Below are 18403 nucleotides of genomic sequence, written 5' to 3' on the forward strand. Positions count from 1 at the left end.
TTGGGGTTTTCTTCTTCTCTTCCCCGTGGGGCTACTCCATCATCCATGGGGGAATGTAGTGCCCCAACAGCCTACCATGTTGCCACAACAACTGGATCATTCATTCATGTAGGGAAAAAAAAAAAAAAAAAAAAGCTACATTATCGTTAATTTTTTCATACCCGAAAAGGCGTATGTACAATTCTGCATGGGGGGATGATTCTCCAGAATTGTATTCAAAATGGGAGCGCCCCCCCCGCGGTGGGCGATACAGAAAAAAAAAAAAAAAAAAGCAATTTAAAAAAAAGTATCGCTGCTACTACGTATATAAGCGGACGCGAACAGAAGCATGAAAAAAAAAAAAAAAAAAAAAAAAATTGATCTACAACTACAAGTGGATTTTCTTTTTTTTTCGTATTATGTTTTGTGACATGGTTTATTCATTATAACCTGTTTAGAGCGCATGTACTATACTTGGTATATGTACTTGCTTGCTTGCGTGAAGGTATTTTCTGCGCTGCATCGTTTGGGATGTTGCGGGCAGTTGGTATGTAATTTCCTGCGCGCACCGCGAGGGTAATAAATCGGTATGTAATGGGGACATACAGAGTTATTCTTATTTGTATGAACACGCGTTAACGAGGGGGGAGTGGCTTTTGTTGTTTTGTTCACCACGCACTCTCTAGGTGACCCTGCTTGTGCAGGGAGAAACGGTGGCCACTGCATAATTTTTGCATCAATTTTGCATTTTTTTCCCCCTTTTGCTACTACCAGTTGAGATTGGCCGTCCCCCTGTGGCAGTCCCAACGGAGGAAAGTCTCCCCCCCTAGTGGAGACAAAACGTTAAAAGGGTTAAAGGGGCAGAGACGCATTTAGGCACCACCCCAGGTGAACCTACATGGATGCACGGTCTACGCGGGTTGTGTTTCACACGTACTCTGAACTGAGTCTACGCCATTCTGAGGAATCCACTCCATGGTGAGGAGTCCCCCCTCCGTTTAGACCCACCATGTATGACATAAACAAGGTGGTGAGTGTGGAGGTGAGGAGCGCAGAGTTGGACGTGCTGAACAGCGAAGAGCTAAAGAAAATTTCTATGGGCAAGTACGAGAATGAATTGCTAGAATATGAGAGAACGCACTCCAGTGGGGTTACCTCCACAATATATTTCGACCCCAAGTATGGCACAGTAGATTACAGGCAAATCTGTAGCATCTGTTTCGAGAAACACGAAAACTGTGTTGGACATATAGGGCATTTGGAGTTTACCTTGCCTTTATTTAACCCCCTTTTTTACAAAGATTTGTGTGATTTACTTGCATTAGTTTGTTTCAACTGTTACCATGTGTGTTGTTCTGAGGATACCATTTTTCTGTTAAAGCATATTTACCAGCTGAGGGCTCTGAACGAGATAGAGAGCTCCAATGGGATCGTCTGCAAGAGGAACTACGATAAGGAATACGTCATTGGGAAAATTGAAAAGCTGTATAGGAGGATTTGCGAACAGGAGGGGCTCGGCTGCTCGGGGGAGGTGGACACAACTAACTGTGCCAATAATACAGACGGTCACAACTATGACAATGGAACAGACGGGAAGAACCACACCCATTTAGACGACGCACCAAACAGCGCAGAGGAAGCTGAGGGAACACACCAGAAGGAGAACGATAACCCAGTTAACTTCAAAAAGATGAAGGAGAAAATTAAAAAGTTCAATTTCGACGCAACGAAGCTGGCCTTCCAGTCGAACTACAACTACGAGCAGTACTTACAGCTGATCAAGACGCTCAAGGTACTAATGAAAAGGAATGAGCGGTGTCCTTCTTGCAAATTTAGGAGAAACATATCAACGAGGATGTCCCAGAAGAGGGACACAGTAAATTTCGTGGGACTATACCTGCAGAACTCATTTCTGAAAAAGTATATGAAGGAATGGAAGAAACGGGGGCAGGGGGAAGGCCCCCCCGTGGTTGGGGAGGAGGACCTGGAGGAGATGGTGGATCGGGAGGAGGACGGAGAGGGCATCACTACAAATGGTGATGACTCTGCCAACGTTGGTCATGACGCTCATTACACGGTTGATGCGGATGATGCAGGTGATGCTTTTTCAGTCGTTGCTGATGAAGGGACGCCCCCCAGGGAGAGCTTCCCCGAAATGGTGCACAACTACAAGAAGCAGAACGTGAAGGAGAAGAGCACCGTGAGGCTGTTCAGTTTCCAACTGATCGACCTACTAGAAAAAATTTTCAAAAAAAACGACAGAGAAATTATGACTCTGTTGTATCCATTCACAAGGAGGGATGGACACAAAGTGTTCTTCCTGCACGACATGGGGATCAGTGCAAACAGATTCCGCGTGAAGATGAGAGGAACACACAAAAAGACGAAAATGATTACCGTGTTGAATAAGTTCAACGCGCTACTTACCTTATGTATTAGTGCCAAGAAGGAAATCGACTTCGACGACCTTCTCGAAAAAAACAAGAGAGAGCTCCAATTATACAAAGAAATGTTCTCTCTATTCTCCATCCGAGTGAAGTACAAGTTCAACACTGACATAATGGATGACGATACTGAGATGACCAAAGTGGACTTCCTAAAGAGTTATGATCTGATTTATAGAAACAAAAGTGCATATATTAACATCCTTTTTAGTAACTTACAAGTGGCAGTGAACAGTTTTTGCGACGGCGCATTTGCTGCACATTTGCCAACTGGAAAACTGTCTAACCAGGGATTGAGGGAAATACTAGATAAGAAGGAAGGACTTTTACGAAAAAACATCATGGGGAAGAGAGTGAACAACTGTGCTCGTACGGTCATTTCGCCTGATACGTTTATAGAGACGAACCAGATTGGGGTGCCACTTGAATTTGCAAAAAAACTAACCATGGATGAGTGCATTACTGAGAATAATTTAGATTATGTGAAGCGACTCATTCTGAATGGGCCCGATATCTACCCTGGTGCGTTAAGTTATAGAGACGCCAGGGGAAATGTTTTCAAACTCCCCAATGAGTATGAAAAGAGGGAAAATTTTGTAAAGCAACTCGAAAAGATGGACTTAAAAAAGCAAAGCGCAACGATTGTATTGCATAGACATGCCCGAGATGGAGACATCGTTATTATGAACAGACAACCAACCTTACATAAATTTTCAATCATGGCACATTATATGAAAATTTTCCAAAGGGAGAAAGTATTCCGTCTGAATTATGTAAACTGTAGTTCTTACAATGCAGACTTCGATGGGGATGAAATGAACCTCCACTTGTTGCAGACACCACATGCCAGATCGGAGGCAACACACCTAATGAATAGTGATTTTCTCTTTACCAGTTTTAAGGACGGTTCTCCTTTGAGAGGACTAGCACAGGACTTCATCCTGGGAGGACTCCACTTGACTTCTCTAGAGACGTTCCTTAACTACGATGAGTACTGCAACCTTCTGCAGTGTGCCCTAAACTGTTTGCTCTCCAAGAAGGACTGCTTCTTCTTTGAGAAGGGTCGTCCCACGCAGGGGGAAAACACCAACACGGATAAAAACACCAATAGGGGTGAAAACACCAATTCGGGTGATGACTCCCCTGGAAGGAAGAGGCAATCTACGCAACCTAGGCAAACCACGTGGAAGATACGAAATCACAGTTATCTGGACCCCTACGCTGTGGTGCTGAACAGAACCCACTTTACCATCGTGACGGAGGAGCCAACCATCCTCTTCCCACGTAAACTCTGGACAGGAAAGCAACTAATAACGAGCATACTAAAAACCATAATAGATAAAGTTGCCATAGAGACGTACAACCAAAGGAGGGATAACGAATTTATGCAAAACTACAAAGGGATCAACTACTACGCGAAAGCCAAGACAGATCCATCCCTGTGGTCCTTTGATCCAATAAACGAGTCGGAAGTAATTATAAAAAATTCGGAGCTCCTCCAAGGAGTGTTAGATAAACTCCATTTCGGGGCAAGCTCCAACAGTTTCGTACATCTATGCTATGAATTGTTCGGTCCAAAGACGGCAGCAGTTATTCTAGACTGTTTTGGACGGCTGTTCATTAGCTTCTTACAATTACGGGGCACAAGTCTGAGCCTTTATGACTTTATTTTAAAAAAAGACGCCAAAGAGGAAAAGCGTAATATACGGAAGAGGATCTCCTTCACTGGCTTTTACCTCCAGAGCTTATTTACGCACGCCATAGGGAAGGCGCTTAATGTAGACGTGCATGAGATGAATGGATACAGTAGGGCCAAGTTGAGTTCCTACAGAGAGAACAACGACCTGTTCGTAAACAACCTGTATGATCTGTATAGACGTCGGAGTGACTTCATCGGTGACTGCCAGGGGGAGAACACCCACCCCATTGGTAAGAGGAGTAAGAGGAATGATCACTCGAATCAGACAGGCCAACAGGAGGAGGAGGAGGAAAAGCTGCCTCCGTCGGAAGAACAGCTGGACATAAAGGAAGAGGCGTACTTCGGTGCGTTGCTGAATAAGGAAATACAACACCTGTTGGAGGAACGCCCAGGGGAGGAGGAGACCCCCAAGTTGTTGACCTCCTCCCTCGTGCAGCGCATGCTGGAAGGAATGATCACAACACGTTCATATGAAGCAGATGAAGAGGAAGGAACAGGCCAAGCTGAAGTCCTAACGGAAGAAGTGCCTTGCAACCTTCGCAAGACCCTCGTGAGGAAGCTGTTCCATTCGTTAAGCGAACCCCGCTTCATGGATAGACCTAACTTTGTTGGGGACAAGGCCACCAAGGTAATAGAGAAGGTCATTCGTTTTTTGAAAAGAGCCAATTGTAGTAGGAGACTGAAGGTTTACATCCTGTTTGAGCTATTCCAAAGTAAAGGGGTGATGAAGCACTTCCCCGCTTTGGCTAGCTGCGTGAACGACCTCTCTCACGAGGTGAGCAATGAGGAAATCCTGCACCACGTGCTGAGCAGCGTCAGTGAGGATAGGGCAAAGGAGGAACCAGAACAGAGTGGAAACGCAACAGCTACGGAAGAGATGCTAGGCCAGTTCTTGCGCCTATTGGAGGACATGGAGGACGGGTGCGGGTTTGAAGGGAACAGTGAAGAAGATCAGGAAAACAGAGAACCCTACGAAGCTCCTCCCCCATGCATGAACGACCACGATGAGCAGATGATTAGGGACTGCCTGAAAAAGAGCTTCCCATCCTTTCTACTGAACGACGAGATAGGAAATCTGTCCTTTAACGGAAAGGACCACTACTACGAGGATTACGTGAACCAAAAAGGAACGGAAGAAGACATGATCTTCCAGTTCTATAACATGAAGGATGTATTCAACAAGCTGGAATTCCTCATCCAGAGATACTTCCTCCAGATGAGAGGGGACTTCGACGGATTAATCGACTCCCTCTTCCAGCCGTATCTATGTCGAGTCTCCTCCAACACCAACAACCTAATCTCCATGGAAAATTTAATGAACAAATTTTTAAACAACGGGTTCAGTAACATGATTTTTACCGGTGCCAAAGGGAGTAAAGTGAACTACGCTATGATCTGTGGGATGTTAGATCAGCAGTTCTTAGATGGGAAGAGAGTTCCGAGGATGAGGTCAGGAAAAACTTTGCCGAGCTTTCATCGATACGATTATGGTGCTAGAGCATGTGGGTTAATTACAGACTGTTTTTTGGAAGGACTCAGACCACAGGAATATTTTTTTCACTGCATGTCTGGTAGGGAGGGACTTATCGACACAGCTGTGAAGACGGCTAAGTCAGGCTACATTCAGAGGTGCCTTATTAAATGCATGGAGTCGGTTATACTGCACTATGACGGCACCGTTAGGAATGAGGATAATGCAATTATTCAGTTTTTGTATGGAGAGGATGGTATCGACCCGTCTAGGATCAGTTACTTAGATGCACCCAAGGACCTGATTAGCAATTACCATGTCGCGTTTAGCAAGTATCTCCTGCACGACGCGGTAGGGAAGATGGAGAGAAATGAGCGATTATTTAGAGGGAGGGATGAAACAGATCATTGGGGTGATGACCCTCTGGAGACGCAGTTCTCTCCCTACTCCTACATGGGGGCCACATCTGAGCGGTTCAGAGAGAAATTGCATCACACCATTGCTAACGACCTAAACCTGGCCGATTGTTACAACCTTCCAGATAACTTTGACGCACAGTCTGCATCCCTCCTGAAGTCTATGTATTTCAGATCGCTCTGTGATCCAGGTGAATCAATAGGTATTTTGGTGGGCCAATCGTTTGGAGAACCGGCCACGCAAATGACTCTTAACACATTCCACTTGGCTGGAACGGAGAACGTTACCATGGGAATACCCCGACTGAAGGAGATTTTTTTGACATCTAAGTTGACCTCCAAGCCGATGATATATGTGCCTATTAAAATGGACGAACGGGCCACTACCAACAGCGATGCGAATGCCATGAAAAGTTACATTAACGAAATTGCAGAGAAAATACTGAGTAGCTATAAGAGCATCTGTCTGAGTGACGTAATTTACGGGGTAGGGGTGGATCGGAAGTTGATTCTGCGGGAAGCGGGGGCAAAGAACGCACAGATACACAGTCTACAGGTGGTTACCAATGGAGGGGAAGACCAACATATGGAAGGACAACAATATTCTTCCTCCACCGCATGCGAAGGGGACGTGCAAGCGGCAAAAGTAATGAACGCGTTACAGAACACACAACTAAGTTTCGACATCCAGAAGGAGTGGAACTACGAGATCGTGATCCAATTTGAGAATCTACACCATTTTTGCCAAATAAATACCCACCTAACTGTGCAGGGCATTTTAAGCAAAGCAGTGAACTGTGTCCTATACTCTGTGCTTAGTAAAATTCAGGAGAGACTACTTACCTACAACATGCGGCACGTACACGCCTTCAACCATGAACACTACGATGAGTTGTTTGATTTCGTTTGCGCGAAGATGCAGGAGGAGTTCAACTTTAACATGCAGAAGTTTGAATACAAAAATGACGAGGATAAAATAAACGCAAAGTTGAAATTCATGGGTTCTGCAGTGGGGGGGTCCAAAAACGACATGGATGAGACGGTCGTGCGGGATGAAAATCACATAGATGAGGAAGACGCCTATAACAATGGAGCAGGGGGGGATGGCTCCTTTGGGAAGAATCCCAACGGGGAAGACACTCCTAGAAATTATGGTAACGAAGGGGAAGACGGGTTAAGTGACCACATGGATGGAAAAACTGTTGGTATGGAAAATGGTAATGACGATGGTGGGGAAAGCAACACGGAGGATGATGAGAATGGTTCGCACGCTGGAGACAAAAACCGCAGCAACAGCAACAGCAGCGGCGGATCGGAGGAGGAAGGCGATGCAGATGCAGGTTCGCAGTCTGAGGAGGAGAAAGACTACGATGAGAGTGAGCGAAGTGAGGGGGACTTGGAGGAGGAAGAAGTTGTAACAGAGAGGGAGGAAGCCACTACCGAGGAGGAGGAGCAGCTTGAAGAAGACGACGAGGGGGAACACCCACCTGGTTGCAGGGGAAAAGCCAAGCGGAGAAGAAGCTCCGATCAGGAGTCCCAACTATCGGAAGGGTTTGACGTGTCTAGCGTTACGAAGAATGACCCGTTGCTGAAGGGAAAGCGACAATCCGTTGGGGTGACAGTTGCTCCTCCCAAACTGAAGACTAACGGGTCCCCCCTGTCGGAAAGGTCCACATCGGCGGAGCGACTCGGGGAAGAAGTCTACACGGAGGAGAGTGCAAACCAGTCAGATGGTCACCCTGGAGGAGGAAACTCCGACGGGGAAGTGGTAGCCAATTGGGATGATGAAAATGAAGCCAACCCAGAAGATGAAGAATGGGAAGAGAGAATTGCTAAAGAGTTTGCAAACCTACCGTATGATTATAAAAATAATGTGAAGCTAAAAAATGAGAGTGATGAAGAGGACGATGAAAGAGTGGAAAGAGAAAATGGCAACACAGAGAATATAAAAAGTGAAAAAAAAAAATGGGTAAAAAATATAATAGAGAAGCTCAAGTGCAGTTTGTTATGCTTCGTGAAGAATATCAGCTTCTCCCCAATCACGTGGATTCTAAAGTTTGAGATCGGGTGGGACATAAACTTCTTCCCTCACGCCATAGACTTCTTAAGTTACGTGCAGACAGAACTAGCGAAAGAAATTCTTTTCAAGGTGAAGGATCTAAACAACCCCAAGGTGCTCAAAGGGAAGGATATAACCCACACCGGTGCAGAATATGAGCTACAAATTGAAGGGAAAAATATTTTCCAACTTTACAACATAAAGGATAAGTTTATTGATAAGACGAAGCTTTACTGCAACGACATCTACACGATTGTGAAGACCTATGGAATTGAGGCAGGGCGGCTTTGCATCACGAAGGAGCTGAAGAAGGTCTTCGAGGCGTACGGAATAAAGATCGACTTTCGCCATTTGTCCTTCATTAGCGATTTTATGACCCACACGGGTAAGGCAAACATGGCACTTGTGGGGGTACTAAACCCCGCATATCATTTCAGGGCCACTTTGCCTCCACTAACCGATCAGTTATTTTCCGCTCATTTACCTGTTTTCCTTTTTTCCCCCTTTAGGCGACCTGAAATCGTTCAGCAGACACGGACTGGGGTCCTTCCGCAACGTCTTCCACAAGATGAGCTTCGAGTGTGCCACCAACTTCCTCACGCAGGGCTGCGTGCACAACTCAGTCGGTAAGTGGGGAAGTATATGCGATTGTGTGTATAAGCATCCATCCGCGGGTGCAAGTATATTTCTTCTCTCCATACCCCTACCTACCCCCGTGCAAAATTTGCTCATTGTCTTTTTTTCTCCTCCTTCCTCACCCTTTCCCTTTGCAGACTACTTGTCGACCGCCTCCAGCAGTTTATTCTTCGGAAAGCCAATCAAGGTTGGAACGAACGTCTCTGACATCGTGACGCACATCGAGGGGTCCGAATGAGTTGGCAAACCTCTGACAGGGGTGCTCACACCACAAAAATTTGTACGCCACATTTTGCACGTATAACATTTGGCCTTTTTTTTTTTTTTTTTTTCCTGGCGAACATGGCGAGTTGGCAATTTCGCTTTTCGTCCATTTTGAGCCCTTTGCGAGAACTTTGACTTTTTTAAAAAAAAAAATTATACATACATACACATATATATTTATGTACATGTGGAGGGTGCACTTACCACCCCCTGCCAATTGGTAACACTCGAACTGGTGAGGGGGTAGCTTCCTTGGAGGGAACCCCCCCCTGTTGTTCCGTTGTTCGTTCGTTCGGCTGTGCATTTTTTTTGCAGTGGTACTACACAGCGCAACACTGCTCCATCGTGAAGGGGAGAGGGTATACTTCCACCGGTCGGTCCTGTCCTACATTCCCACACAGAAGGTGTGCATGCTTAACAGTTTAGTTTTTCCCCGCTCGGTGCTAGCCAACCGATTTGTTTTCTCCCTGCTGAGTCATTTCTTTCGAGTCACGTAGCAATATCTCCGTTATGGTACGAAAAGCAATTTTACTGCCAGTCACATTTCACACGAAAAAGGGGTGTGTGAGGGAGGGCCTTTTTTCGTAGTTGTGCTTTCTCCCCATTTTAAGTTCCAAGTGGGGTTGTTTTTTTTTTCCAAGGGGTGGTGTCCTTTACTCACAGGGGGATGGGTCCACTCGCAAGAGGACAATTATATGCCAGCGCGCGTATGTTCACATGTGCCTTCTGTACTTCCCGCGTCAGGAATACGAACGTAAAAGGATGATACTAACGCGGGTAAGTATACCTTGTGGAGAAAAAAAAGGAAAAACCTTTTCACCAAGGCGAGTTAATGGACGACCACGAGAGGGCATAAAATGAACTGTAAAGAAAAAAAAAAAAAAAAAAAAAAAAATTCTGAACAAGTCATACAAAAAAAGGTATATTTTTTTTTTTTTTTACTATCCTACCCATCGGACGTTTAGTAGCTAATCCGTTCTGTCGCTAAGGAGTTCTTCCACCAACCCATTTGCGTACCCTTGTTGATCTCCACAGCACAACGATGGGCAAAAAGGGGGAGGAGAAAAGCAAGGACGATGACTCGCTGGGCGACCAGCCAATGGAAGAAAAGAAAGGGGACGACGGTAAAGAAGAAGATGCGATGTCGTCCCTGGCTACTAACTTGAATAAAGGGGGTACCAGCCCCACGCAGGGTTATGTAGACCCCAAGAAGTACAACAAGTTCAAAAACGACGGATCGTTCTTGGCTCAGGTGAGTGAAGAAGTGGCCAAGGATCGCGCAAATGCGCAGGACATACAAAGCTCTTCCACCTTCTTTTATTTCCCACCGTTTTCACATTTTACCGTTTGCCTTTCCCCACACCGTGTTGGCAATATTGCCGTATGGAATACTCATCACCGTGTGCACATGTACCACCTTTGCAATTCCTGCTGAACAGTTTTTACCCTTCCCGTTGTGCAGGTGCTAGCGTTGCAGAAGAAAAAAAAAGTGAGGAAGATAAAGGAAGCGGAGGGCACAGACGGGAAAAAGAAGAAGAAGTCCAGGAAGACGTCCTCCCAGCAGGGGGATGATGAAGAGGACGCAGAAGCAGAGCACGACGGAAAGGAAAAGGATGAGGAAGACGAACGGGAAGTGGCTATAAAAAATGAGTATATCGAAAAGATTAACAAAATGAAAGAGGAGGGTCTTTTCACGGACAAGGGGATCGGAGCTGGGATGGTTAAGTGAAACTTTGGGCAGACACAAGACGAACGATCGGTGGGTAATTGTCCACTTTTGTTAAGTTATCTCGCCAATTCGGTGAAGTTCCGCTTTGCGTTGCGCTTTTTTTTTTTTTTTTTTTTTTTTTCCCAACCCATCTGTACAACAAAGTTGTATTTACTTTCCTCCACTGTTTTCGTTTTGTATTTCCATTGTGGACGTAGTGCTCCATGCCGTCCTCCAAAAAAAATAAATAAAAAAAAAATTGATAAATGAACGGGCGTTGAATTGTCCCTCTTGAGGTGCAACAAAACACAAATACAGGTGAATGCACTTCCTCACCCCATCAGGAGCCTCCACTTTGAGCCATCAGAAACGCATGAAACTTCTCTGATAAGTTTTTATACTTTTCCATTTTTCTTTTTTCGAATATTTTTTTGAGTTCCATTTCTTGCGCGGGTCCCCTTTTAAGGAAGATCCTCGCCAGGCAGACATCCTCCTTCTTTATTTTCTTGTCGTCCAGGAAGATCAGGTTGGGGATGTCTGCAGGGGGGCATATCCATGTGCATGTAGCAGGCTGGTGTATGTACCATGTGCAATGCATACGCGTGAAACAGACTGTTCACACTTGTCACGTGCAGACCACATGCGGGACTTACTGGCAACCAGGTACCTAGAGGCGTGTCTGATTTTGCTGACGAAGGGGTTGTTTTTAACGAGGAGAGTTCTTAACTTCGCCAGTTGTCTTAACACAATAATCAGTTCACACAGGAATATAATTTTCTTCCGTGTTAGTTGGTCCATCGGTTCAACATTTTGGTGATACTTTACTTTTCTGGGGGGTTCCTTTTCGCACCTATCCTCTGGGGATTCCTCACGGAGGTGTAGAAATTCCTCAAAAAAGGTGGATCCACCAAGGGGGGGGACACCACCCAACGTGGTAACCTCGTGAAGTGATATTTCCTCCTTATCCTCTACCCCCAAATGGTGATGCCCACCGGATGGGTCCCCCTCCACGTCGTGCAAAAACTCCTTCAGTCTATCCGTGTCTATCCCATCGTGGAAGTTCAAGTGGTTGTCCGATAAGTCCAGGTGGGATAGACTCTTGAGTTTAGCAACTTCTTCAATGTCCTGCGATGGGGGGTGGGTTGGTAAGTACGGTCACAGCGTTACGTTGGCACGTTGGCACGTTGGCACGCTGTCATGTGGAAGCCACTTCTTTCCCACCTCGATCTGTTCAATAAGGTTGTGAGACACATTCAGTGTTTGGAGTCCCTTGAGGTGACCCAGGTTCCCAAGTCTCCTAATTTTGTTGTTCGCTAGGTTTAGAATCACCAGGGATGTGCATTCTATATTTTCGATGCAGCTGATGTCGTTGTTTTGGAGGTACCTACAAGTGGGAAGGGGAAAACGTCTCATCGTGTGGGATATACCACCTGCATAGGAAGAGTGCCATATATTTTTTTTTGTAAATGTGTGGATGCCCTCCTTACAGGGCCCGCAGATTGGTGAGTCCGCTCAGATTTCCAATCTCCCTTATGCAGTTGTTGTTAAGGAAGAGGCACTTGAGGTTGGTGAAGGAAGCCAGGCCGCCGATGTTGTGGAAGCCCTTCATGTGTAGGTAGAGAACTTCGTTCAGCTCGTCCGTTTCGTAGAGGTTGCTTTCTGGGGGGGACAACATCAATTGTGTGGGGAAGCGAAGCGGTGAAAAGGCACGCTACACGTTCGTTGCGCTGTTATGCGACGCTCTGCAGCTGGCCGAGCGAACCCACCTCTGCATATTTTCTTCACCTCCTCGTAGGTCATGAGCTTTTGTGCCCCAGTCGTTGCTCCCTCGACCTCCTCCATCTGGTCAGCGTAAGGGGGCGCGTTTGCTCATGGATGTGTTTGTAACCGGTGAGGAAGTATCCTCTCCCCCTCGGGCAGGGCATCCCCAATAAGGGTAACACATGAAGAAAACGCGCACATGCAGACGCACAGTAAGGAAGCGCCTTTTTTTTTCTCTGTCACTACCTTTGCAAAAATGATTAACACGTATTTATTTTTCCTACCGTAGGGGAAGAAGTTAGACAAATGGAGCGAACACTTTTTGGGGAATGATGTCAGGGGCATACACATGTTAGAATAAAAAAAAAAAAAAAAAAAAAAAAATCCACGCTTATCCTTTTGGCTAGTCGATTGTGTGTATGTATGTGTGTGTGTGTAATAGCCGGCCCGCGCAGTGACGATATGAAGTGAGAAGCTACCCACGTGGTTGATCACATCGGCACCGCGACGTACGGACTGGCCTGCTCGTGGAGTTTTTCCTCTACTTGGTCCTCCTCCCCCTCTGTGCTGGATTCCCCCCCGGGCTGCTCCCCCTGGAACTTCCCCGGGTTAAGGGTTATACACTTGGTTATATCGTTGGTCTTGTAAATACCAATCATCCTATCGCAGAGCTCGAACATTTGGTTCCGCAAAGAGATGACGATAAACTGAGCATCGTTAGTCTTCGTTTTGATATAGTGGGAAATGATCGAAACGTTTTTGAAGTCCAGTGCAGCATCGATCTCATCCATGAAATAGATGGGATTTGGCTTGAAGTAGTGAAGAGCAAAAACAAGAGCTAAGGAGCTCAGCGTTTTTTCTCCTCCTGATAGGTTCTGTATATGTTTCCAGCTTTTTTTCGGAGGTCGAACGGAGAATAGAATCCCTTCATTGAAAATTTCCGAAGAATCTATTATTTCTAATTCTGCATCCCCACCTATGGCTATCATTTGGTACATCTCCTTCAGCTTGGCAGAGATGACGTTGAATGCGAGGAGGAACTCTTTCCTTCTCTTATTGCATAGGTTATCGTAGTGTTTTTTTAACTTGTCCTTTTTCTTCCTGGATTTGGTAACGTCTTTTCTCCTTTTCATGTAGTCATACAGCTTGACGTTGTAGTCTTGGAAGACCTTAAGGTTGGGTGCCTTCTTCTGCAACAGGAGTAACTTACTTTCCAGTTTGTTTTCCACTTCCTTTCTGTTCATGGATTGGAGCTGTTCGTCTGTTACGTTCGCATAGTCGTATTCGCTTTCGAGATCGCTCCAGTCTTCGTTGTCACAGGCCATGTCCTCCAGGGCTTTGAGTTCTTCCTCCTGGTCCTCGTCCCGCTGGGGGGGCCTACCTCTTCGGCGTCGTGACCATCACCTTCACCACATTCGTCACCGTCACCTTCACTGTTTGTGTCACCCTCACCCTGTGCGTCACTGCTCCCCCTCTTCCGCTTGCTGCTCTGCGTGTTCCCCCCCGAGCTGCGCTTTCTCTTCCCCCCCACCGTTTCATCATCCTGATCGTCACTTGCATCTTCACTTCCTTCGTTGCTGCTCTCCTCACCAGTGCTCTGATCAGCGCTGCCACCACTACCCACGCTGCTTCCACGGCACGGTCTGTTCTCCACCACGACCCGGTCGGCCTGCTCAATCAGCCGTGTGTATTCATCAATTTTCCCTTCGTAGGCAACACCCCTGTGTCGAAGTTGCTCTATTTCTTTTTGTAAATGTTCCGCCTTATACACTAGATCCACATTCTCTAGATCCTTCTTCGATATGTTTTCATCAATTTGTTGCTTCTTCTTTTGGTTCTGCTTCATCTGGACTTGCACTTTGGCTAGCTCCTTTTCCATCTTTTCTATTTCCTCATACACCACGGATCCCTTAGATTCTAGTTCCTTCAGCTCATTCTCTAGTTCCTTCTCGTTCTTTTCATATTCTTCAATTTCGTCGGTAAATTTAAGTATGTCCTTCTCTCCTTTCTGTAGGTTGGCCAACGCATTCACCTCTTCACTGCTGTGCTTGGTTATTTCATCCCGCGTAATATTTAGCTGTCTTTCCGCATGCAATAACTTACTTTTTAGTGTTTTTTTTTTTTCTCCTCCGACGTCCTGCAATTGCTCATAGTACATTTTCACTTTACTCTCCTGTGCTTTGAGTAGAATTTCCACCTTATTCTTTTCGTCGTTTTTTTCTTCAATAATTTCTTTAATGGACTCGAGTTCCTTCTTCTCCTCCGGGGTCAGTTCTGGCACATCGGAGTTTTGCAACTGCCCCTCGATATCCTTCAGTTGTTTTTTGCAATTCTCTATTCGCTTCTTCGCAATTTCTACCTTACACTCGTTGTCCTCTATAAGTGCGGTTATCTCTTTGATCTCGTTGAGGAGGTTTCCCTTTCGTAGTTTCAGTTCCTCCAATTTTTTGTTGGCCGATTTAATATCCCCTTCAGTTTTGTCTACATCGCTTTGGTCATACTGGGGGGTAGTTTCCCCTCTGAAGAAGGCGCTGCTGGAGTGGCGTCCTTCTTCTTCTTCCCCTCGGTTGACGGAACTCCTCCTTACGGATCCTCTGCCTGCATTGGTTGACCCCTTGCCTTGCTTATCCAGGATCCCTCCACCGCATATCCGACCGTCATTTTCTATTAGCTCCCCCCCGACGGTTACAACTCTCCTTTTGTGAGCATATCCAATAACGTGTGCCTCCTCCAGCGTGTTCGCCACAAGGGTTTCCTTCACAGCGTAGTAGAAGCAGACTTTATACTTGTCCTCCTTAAGTCGGATGAAGTCGATAAGTCTATGCACGTTGGGAAGGAGAGGGGTATAATTCTCGTCCTGCTTTTTCATCACTGGCAATAAATTGCCTTCCAAAATGGAGAGAGACAAGACGTTCACTCTTCCGAGGTTATGCTTCCGCATCTGTTCGAAGAGCAGAACGGCGTCATGTGGTTTATCCACCACAACAAAATCGGTGCAGTTATTCCCTGCGATGAGAAAAGCCTTCTCATATTTTGGATCTATAGATCCTAAATCCCCAAGAACTCCATGAATCCCCTTAATCTTTGTCCTCTTCAAATGGTAAATGAGTTCGTGTAACTTGCTCAGACTCTTATCCGTGTTGAGTTCCTTCTTCATCGTTTCGTACTTCACGGTAAGGTTGATGAGGTTGTTTGTTGCTTGTTCTGTTTGGCTGTTTATCTGAGTTAGTAGTTCTTCCTTGTCGTGTAGGATTTTTCTCTTTTCCGAGTCGACCTTACTCATGTGTTTTAGCTGCACATCCATTTCTTTTAACTCGTTAAGTAGCTTCCCCTGTAAGTACTTAAGTTCATCCTGGTGGGCTAGGAATTCCTTCTGCTTCTTTTCTATAAGGTTGGATCGGTTGTTATATTCAGAGGTAACTCTCACTAGATCATCGTAGCTGTTTTGCAGAGGAGCTAGTTTCTTCTCCTCATTTGAATAGATCGTATTAATCCTATCTGTGTCTGTCTTAATCTCTTCGTTGTATTTTTCCATTTCTTCTTCGCACTTTTCTAGTTGCCTTTCCAATTTGGGTATGCTCTCCCTTTTCAATACATTTAAAATTTGTTGCTTCTTTTCTATGATTTCCTTATACTGGGGGATGTCCTTCTCCCTGAGTTGTTCCCTCTTCACGTAGAGGTTTTGTATTTTCTCTACAACGATGAGTAACTCTTTTTTCACATTTTCATCCTGCGTGGTCAATACCTTGAATTCGTTGTCTACTTTGTTTTTCCTTTTTATTATTTCACTCTCTTCATTTTCCAGAGAACTTAAAACGGTGTTCATTTCTTTTCTCTCCTTCAGTAACTGTGCATAGACTAGGTTATGTTCTTCTTTTTCTTCCATACATTTGGCTAGCTCCTCTTCTTTCATTAGAATCCTTTTGGCTAGCTCAAATTTGTCCTTCTTCACTATTAGTATGTTAAGCTTGTAGGTAAACTTCTGCAGCTGCACGTAGTACTTTGCTTCCTTTTTCGGTCCAGCTAGTTCCTTCAACTCGTTGTAGACATGCTTCAGTCGGTTCACTTTATCGTGGTATACTTCTTCGCTTCTTTCCAACTCATCGAGACTTTTATTTATGTCTTCTATGTAGCAGTTCGTCCCTATGATGTCTTCCAAGTATTCAAGTAGCCCTTCTTCGTTTTTTGTCCCCTTGGGACTCATTTGTGAGATTTGTTCCACTTCTCCCTGCAGGATCAGGAAACGGTTGTTCCGTAAGTCGATCCCATTTTGGAGCAGCAGGTCGAATACCTCCTTCTGTGTCACCACTTTGTCGTTTATGCGGTACTTCGACTGGTTGTCTGCTGTTGCTTCCCTGCTGATTGTGAAGCTGTCTGGCAAATCCTGAAGGGGGGGCTGCATCAGGTCTGTTTCATCTCGTTGTCCCTCCCACTTGGCGGGTTCATCCTGTTGGTCCCCCTCCGAGATCGTCCTGAATTGGATGGATACCTTCGTATACTCGTTCTTCATGGAATACTTGGAACTGTGTATTAGATCGCACAGCTTGTTCTGCCGGATCTTCTTCGCCCGACGCCCAAACACAAACAACATGGCGTCAATAATGTTGCTCTTCCCACTTCCATTCGGACCCACGATGCAACTGAACTTCTTGTAGAACGGTCCAATCACCTTCACACCGGAGTAGCTTTTAAAGTTTTCTAATATAAGTCTGTCAATTATTATCCTCGAGCTTTTCTTGTTCTCTATGCTCAGCGTGGGTTCATTTAATCCTCCTCCGTTCATGTCCTTCTGCGCTTCGCTGGCGGAGTGGTATGCCTCTGAGCGATCTGCTTCTGAGTGGTCTCCTCCCCCCTCGTTCATGATGCTTAGCGTTTGCACGTTCGCTGCATCGTCTTCGGGCAAGAGGTCCGTCGCCTCCACGGCGCTGATCACGTCCCTCATTTGGGCAGCTCCCAGGAAGCAGTCTTTAAGCAGCGGCGTCTGAACTTCGCCTTGTCCTTTCACCGTGCGGTGGTCTTACGTTGGGCCTTCCCCTCGTGGGTTCTTTTCTAGTGATCCTGCGGTAGGTCCCCTTCTGGGTGACTCTGGTGAGCCTTTTTTTTTTTTTTTTTTTTTTTTTTTTTTCTTTGCATGCTCCCGCAGGGAGGTCCTGATGCGCGGCTTCCTAACACGTGGACGCGCTTGTTATGCTTCGCTTATTCTTTATTAGGTTCTCCTTTTTTCGCTTCTGTTTGCCTTCCTCCGCTTATCCATACACTGCGTGTACTCTCGCCGTGTGTGCGTGGATCCCTCTGCGCAAGGTCCCCGGGTGACGGCATCGACAATTTAACAGCCCGCCGAATTTCCCTGTCTTGGGATCCCCGTTCAAGGGGCCTTCACGGGGAGGATAAGAAGGGAAGGACGGCGGCGGTGAATCAATTACGCTGATCCGTAGAATCGAGGTGGGGAAAGAGGCTTCCAGATTGCCAAGGAGGGAAAAGCATGGAAAAGAAAAAAAAAAAAAAAAAAAAACCATAAATACATACGTTCATATTTACATATCCTTACGTGTGCCTACATAATTTCATGCGCTATCGGAGCGTCCCACGGGGAACCCGCCTTTTTGCCTGAGTCTGGAGAAACCAACTGTTATGCTGCGTGTGCTGTGTCATTATGCGTGCTGGCACTCACACGCGGAGTGCTCCCACGATCGAGGCCTTCCGATTGACCTGACCTCAGCTCTTTCTCCAACCTTAACACCAAGAAGGACGTGTATTGGCAGTTGCAAATGTTTCTAGCAAATGCCTTTTTACGATGGGCCGAGTGGCAAGCAAGTGTGTGTGTCGGGGGGTAGCACCCGCCATGGATGAGAAAGATCGGAGATTCAGAAGTGGGTTCACACCTCTTTTTAAGCGTTAACATGTTTGTGCATTTTTAATTTTCCCAGATGTTACGGCGCAACAGGGGGGAGGCCAAACGTGCTATT

The 18403-nt window shown here is 45.9% G+C and overlaps 4 protein-coding genes across 4 annotated transcripts; 2 read left to right on the forward strand and 2 right to left on the reverse strand.

Moving 5' to 3' along the window:
* Positions 1–988: 988 nt before the first annotated feature.
* PCOAH_00030830 (DNA-directed RNA polymerase subunit) lies at positions 989–8942 on the forward strand (the record flags this gene model as incomplete). The annotated part of the gene is made up of 3 exons (XM_020059883.1): positions 989–8453; positions 8578–8694; positions 8842–8942. 3 exons carry the CDS (start codon positions 989–991, stop codon positions 8940–8942), a joined length of 7683 nt encoding a protein of 2560 aa, XP_019915477.1.
* A 1068-nt stretch (positions 8943–10010) lies between these two features.
* PCOAH_00030840 (Uncharacterized protein) lies at positions 10011–10754 on the forward strand (the record flags this gene model as incomplete). The annotated part of the gene is made up of 2 exons (XM_020059884.1): positions 10011–10220; positions 10431–10754. 2 exons carry the CDS (start codon positions 10011–10013, stop codon positions 10695–10697), a joined length of 477 nt encoding a protein of 158 aa, XP_019915338.1.
* Positions 10755–11016: 262 nt separating this feature from the next.
* PCOAH_00030850 (Phosphatase 1 regulatory subunit) lies at positions 11017–12518 on the reverse strand (the record flags this gene model as incomplete). The annotated part of the gene is made up of 5 exons (XM_020059885.1): positions 11017–11213; positions 11330–11801; positions 11898–12060; positions 12164–12335; positions 12443–12518. The coding sequence occupies 5 exons, from the start codon at positions 12516–12518 to the stop codon at positions 11017–11019; spliced, it is 1080 nt and encodes a 359-aa protein (XP_019915237.1).
* Positions 12519–12928: 410 nt separating this feature from the next.
* On the reverse strand, positions 12929–17379 carry PCOAH_00030860 (Structural maintenance of chromosomes protein; the record flags this gene model as incomplete). The annotated part of the gene is given in 2 exon segments (XM_020059886.1): positions 12929–13804; positions 13819–17379. The coding sequence occupies 2 exon segments, from the start codon at positions 17377–17379 to the stop codon at positions 12929–12931; spliced, it is 4437 nt and encodes a 1478-aa protein (XP_019915524.1).
* Between the last annotated feature and the right edge of the window lie 1024 nt (positions 17380–18403).

The sequence above is a fragment of the Plasmodium coatneyi genome, chromosome 10 (genome assembly GCF_001680005.1).
Source record: "Plasmodium coatneyi strain Hackeri chromosome 10, complete sequence".
Taxonomy (NCBI): Eukaryota; Apicomplexa; class Aconoidasida; order Haemosporida; family Plasmodiidae; genus Plasmodium; species Plasmodium coatneyi.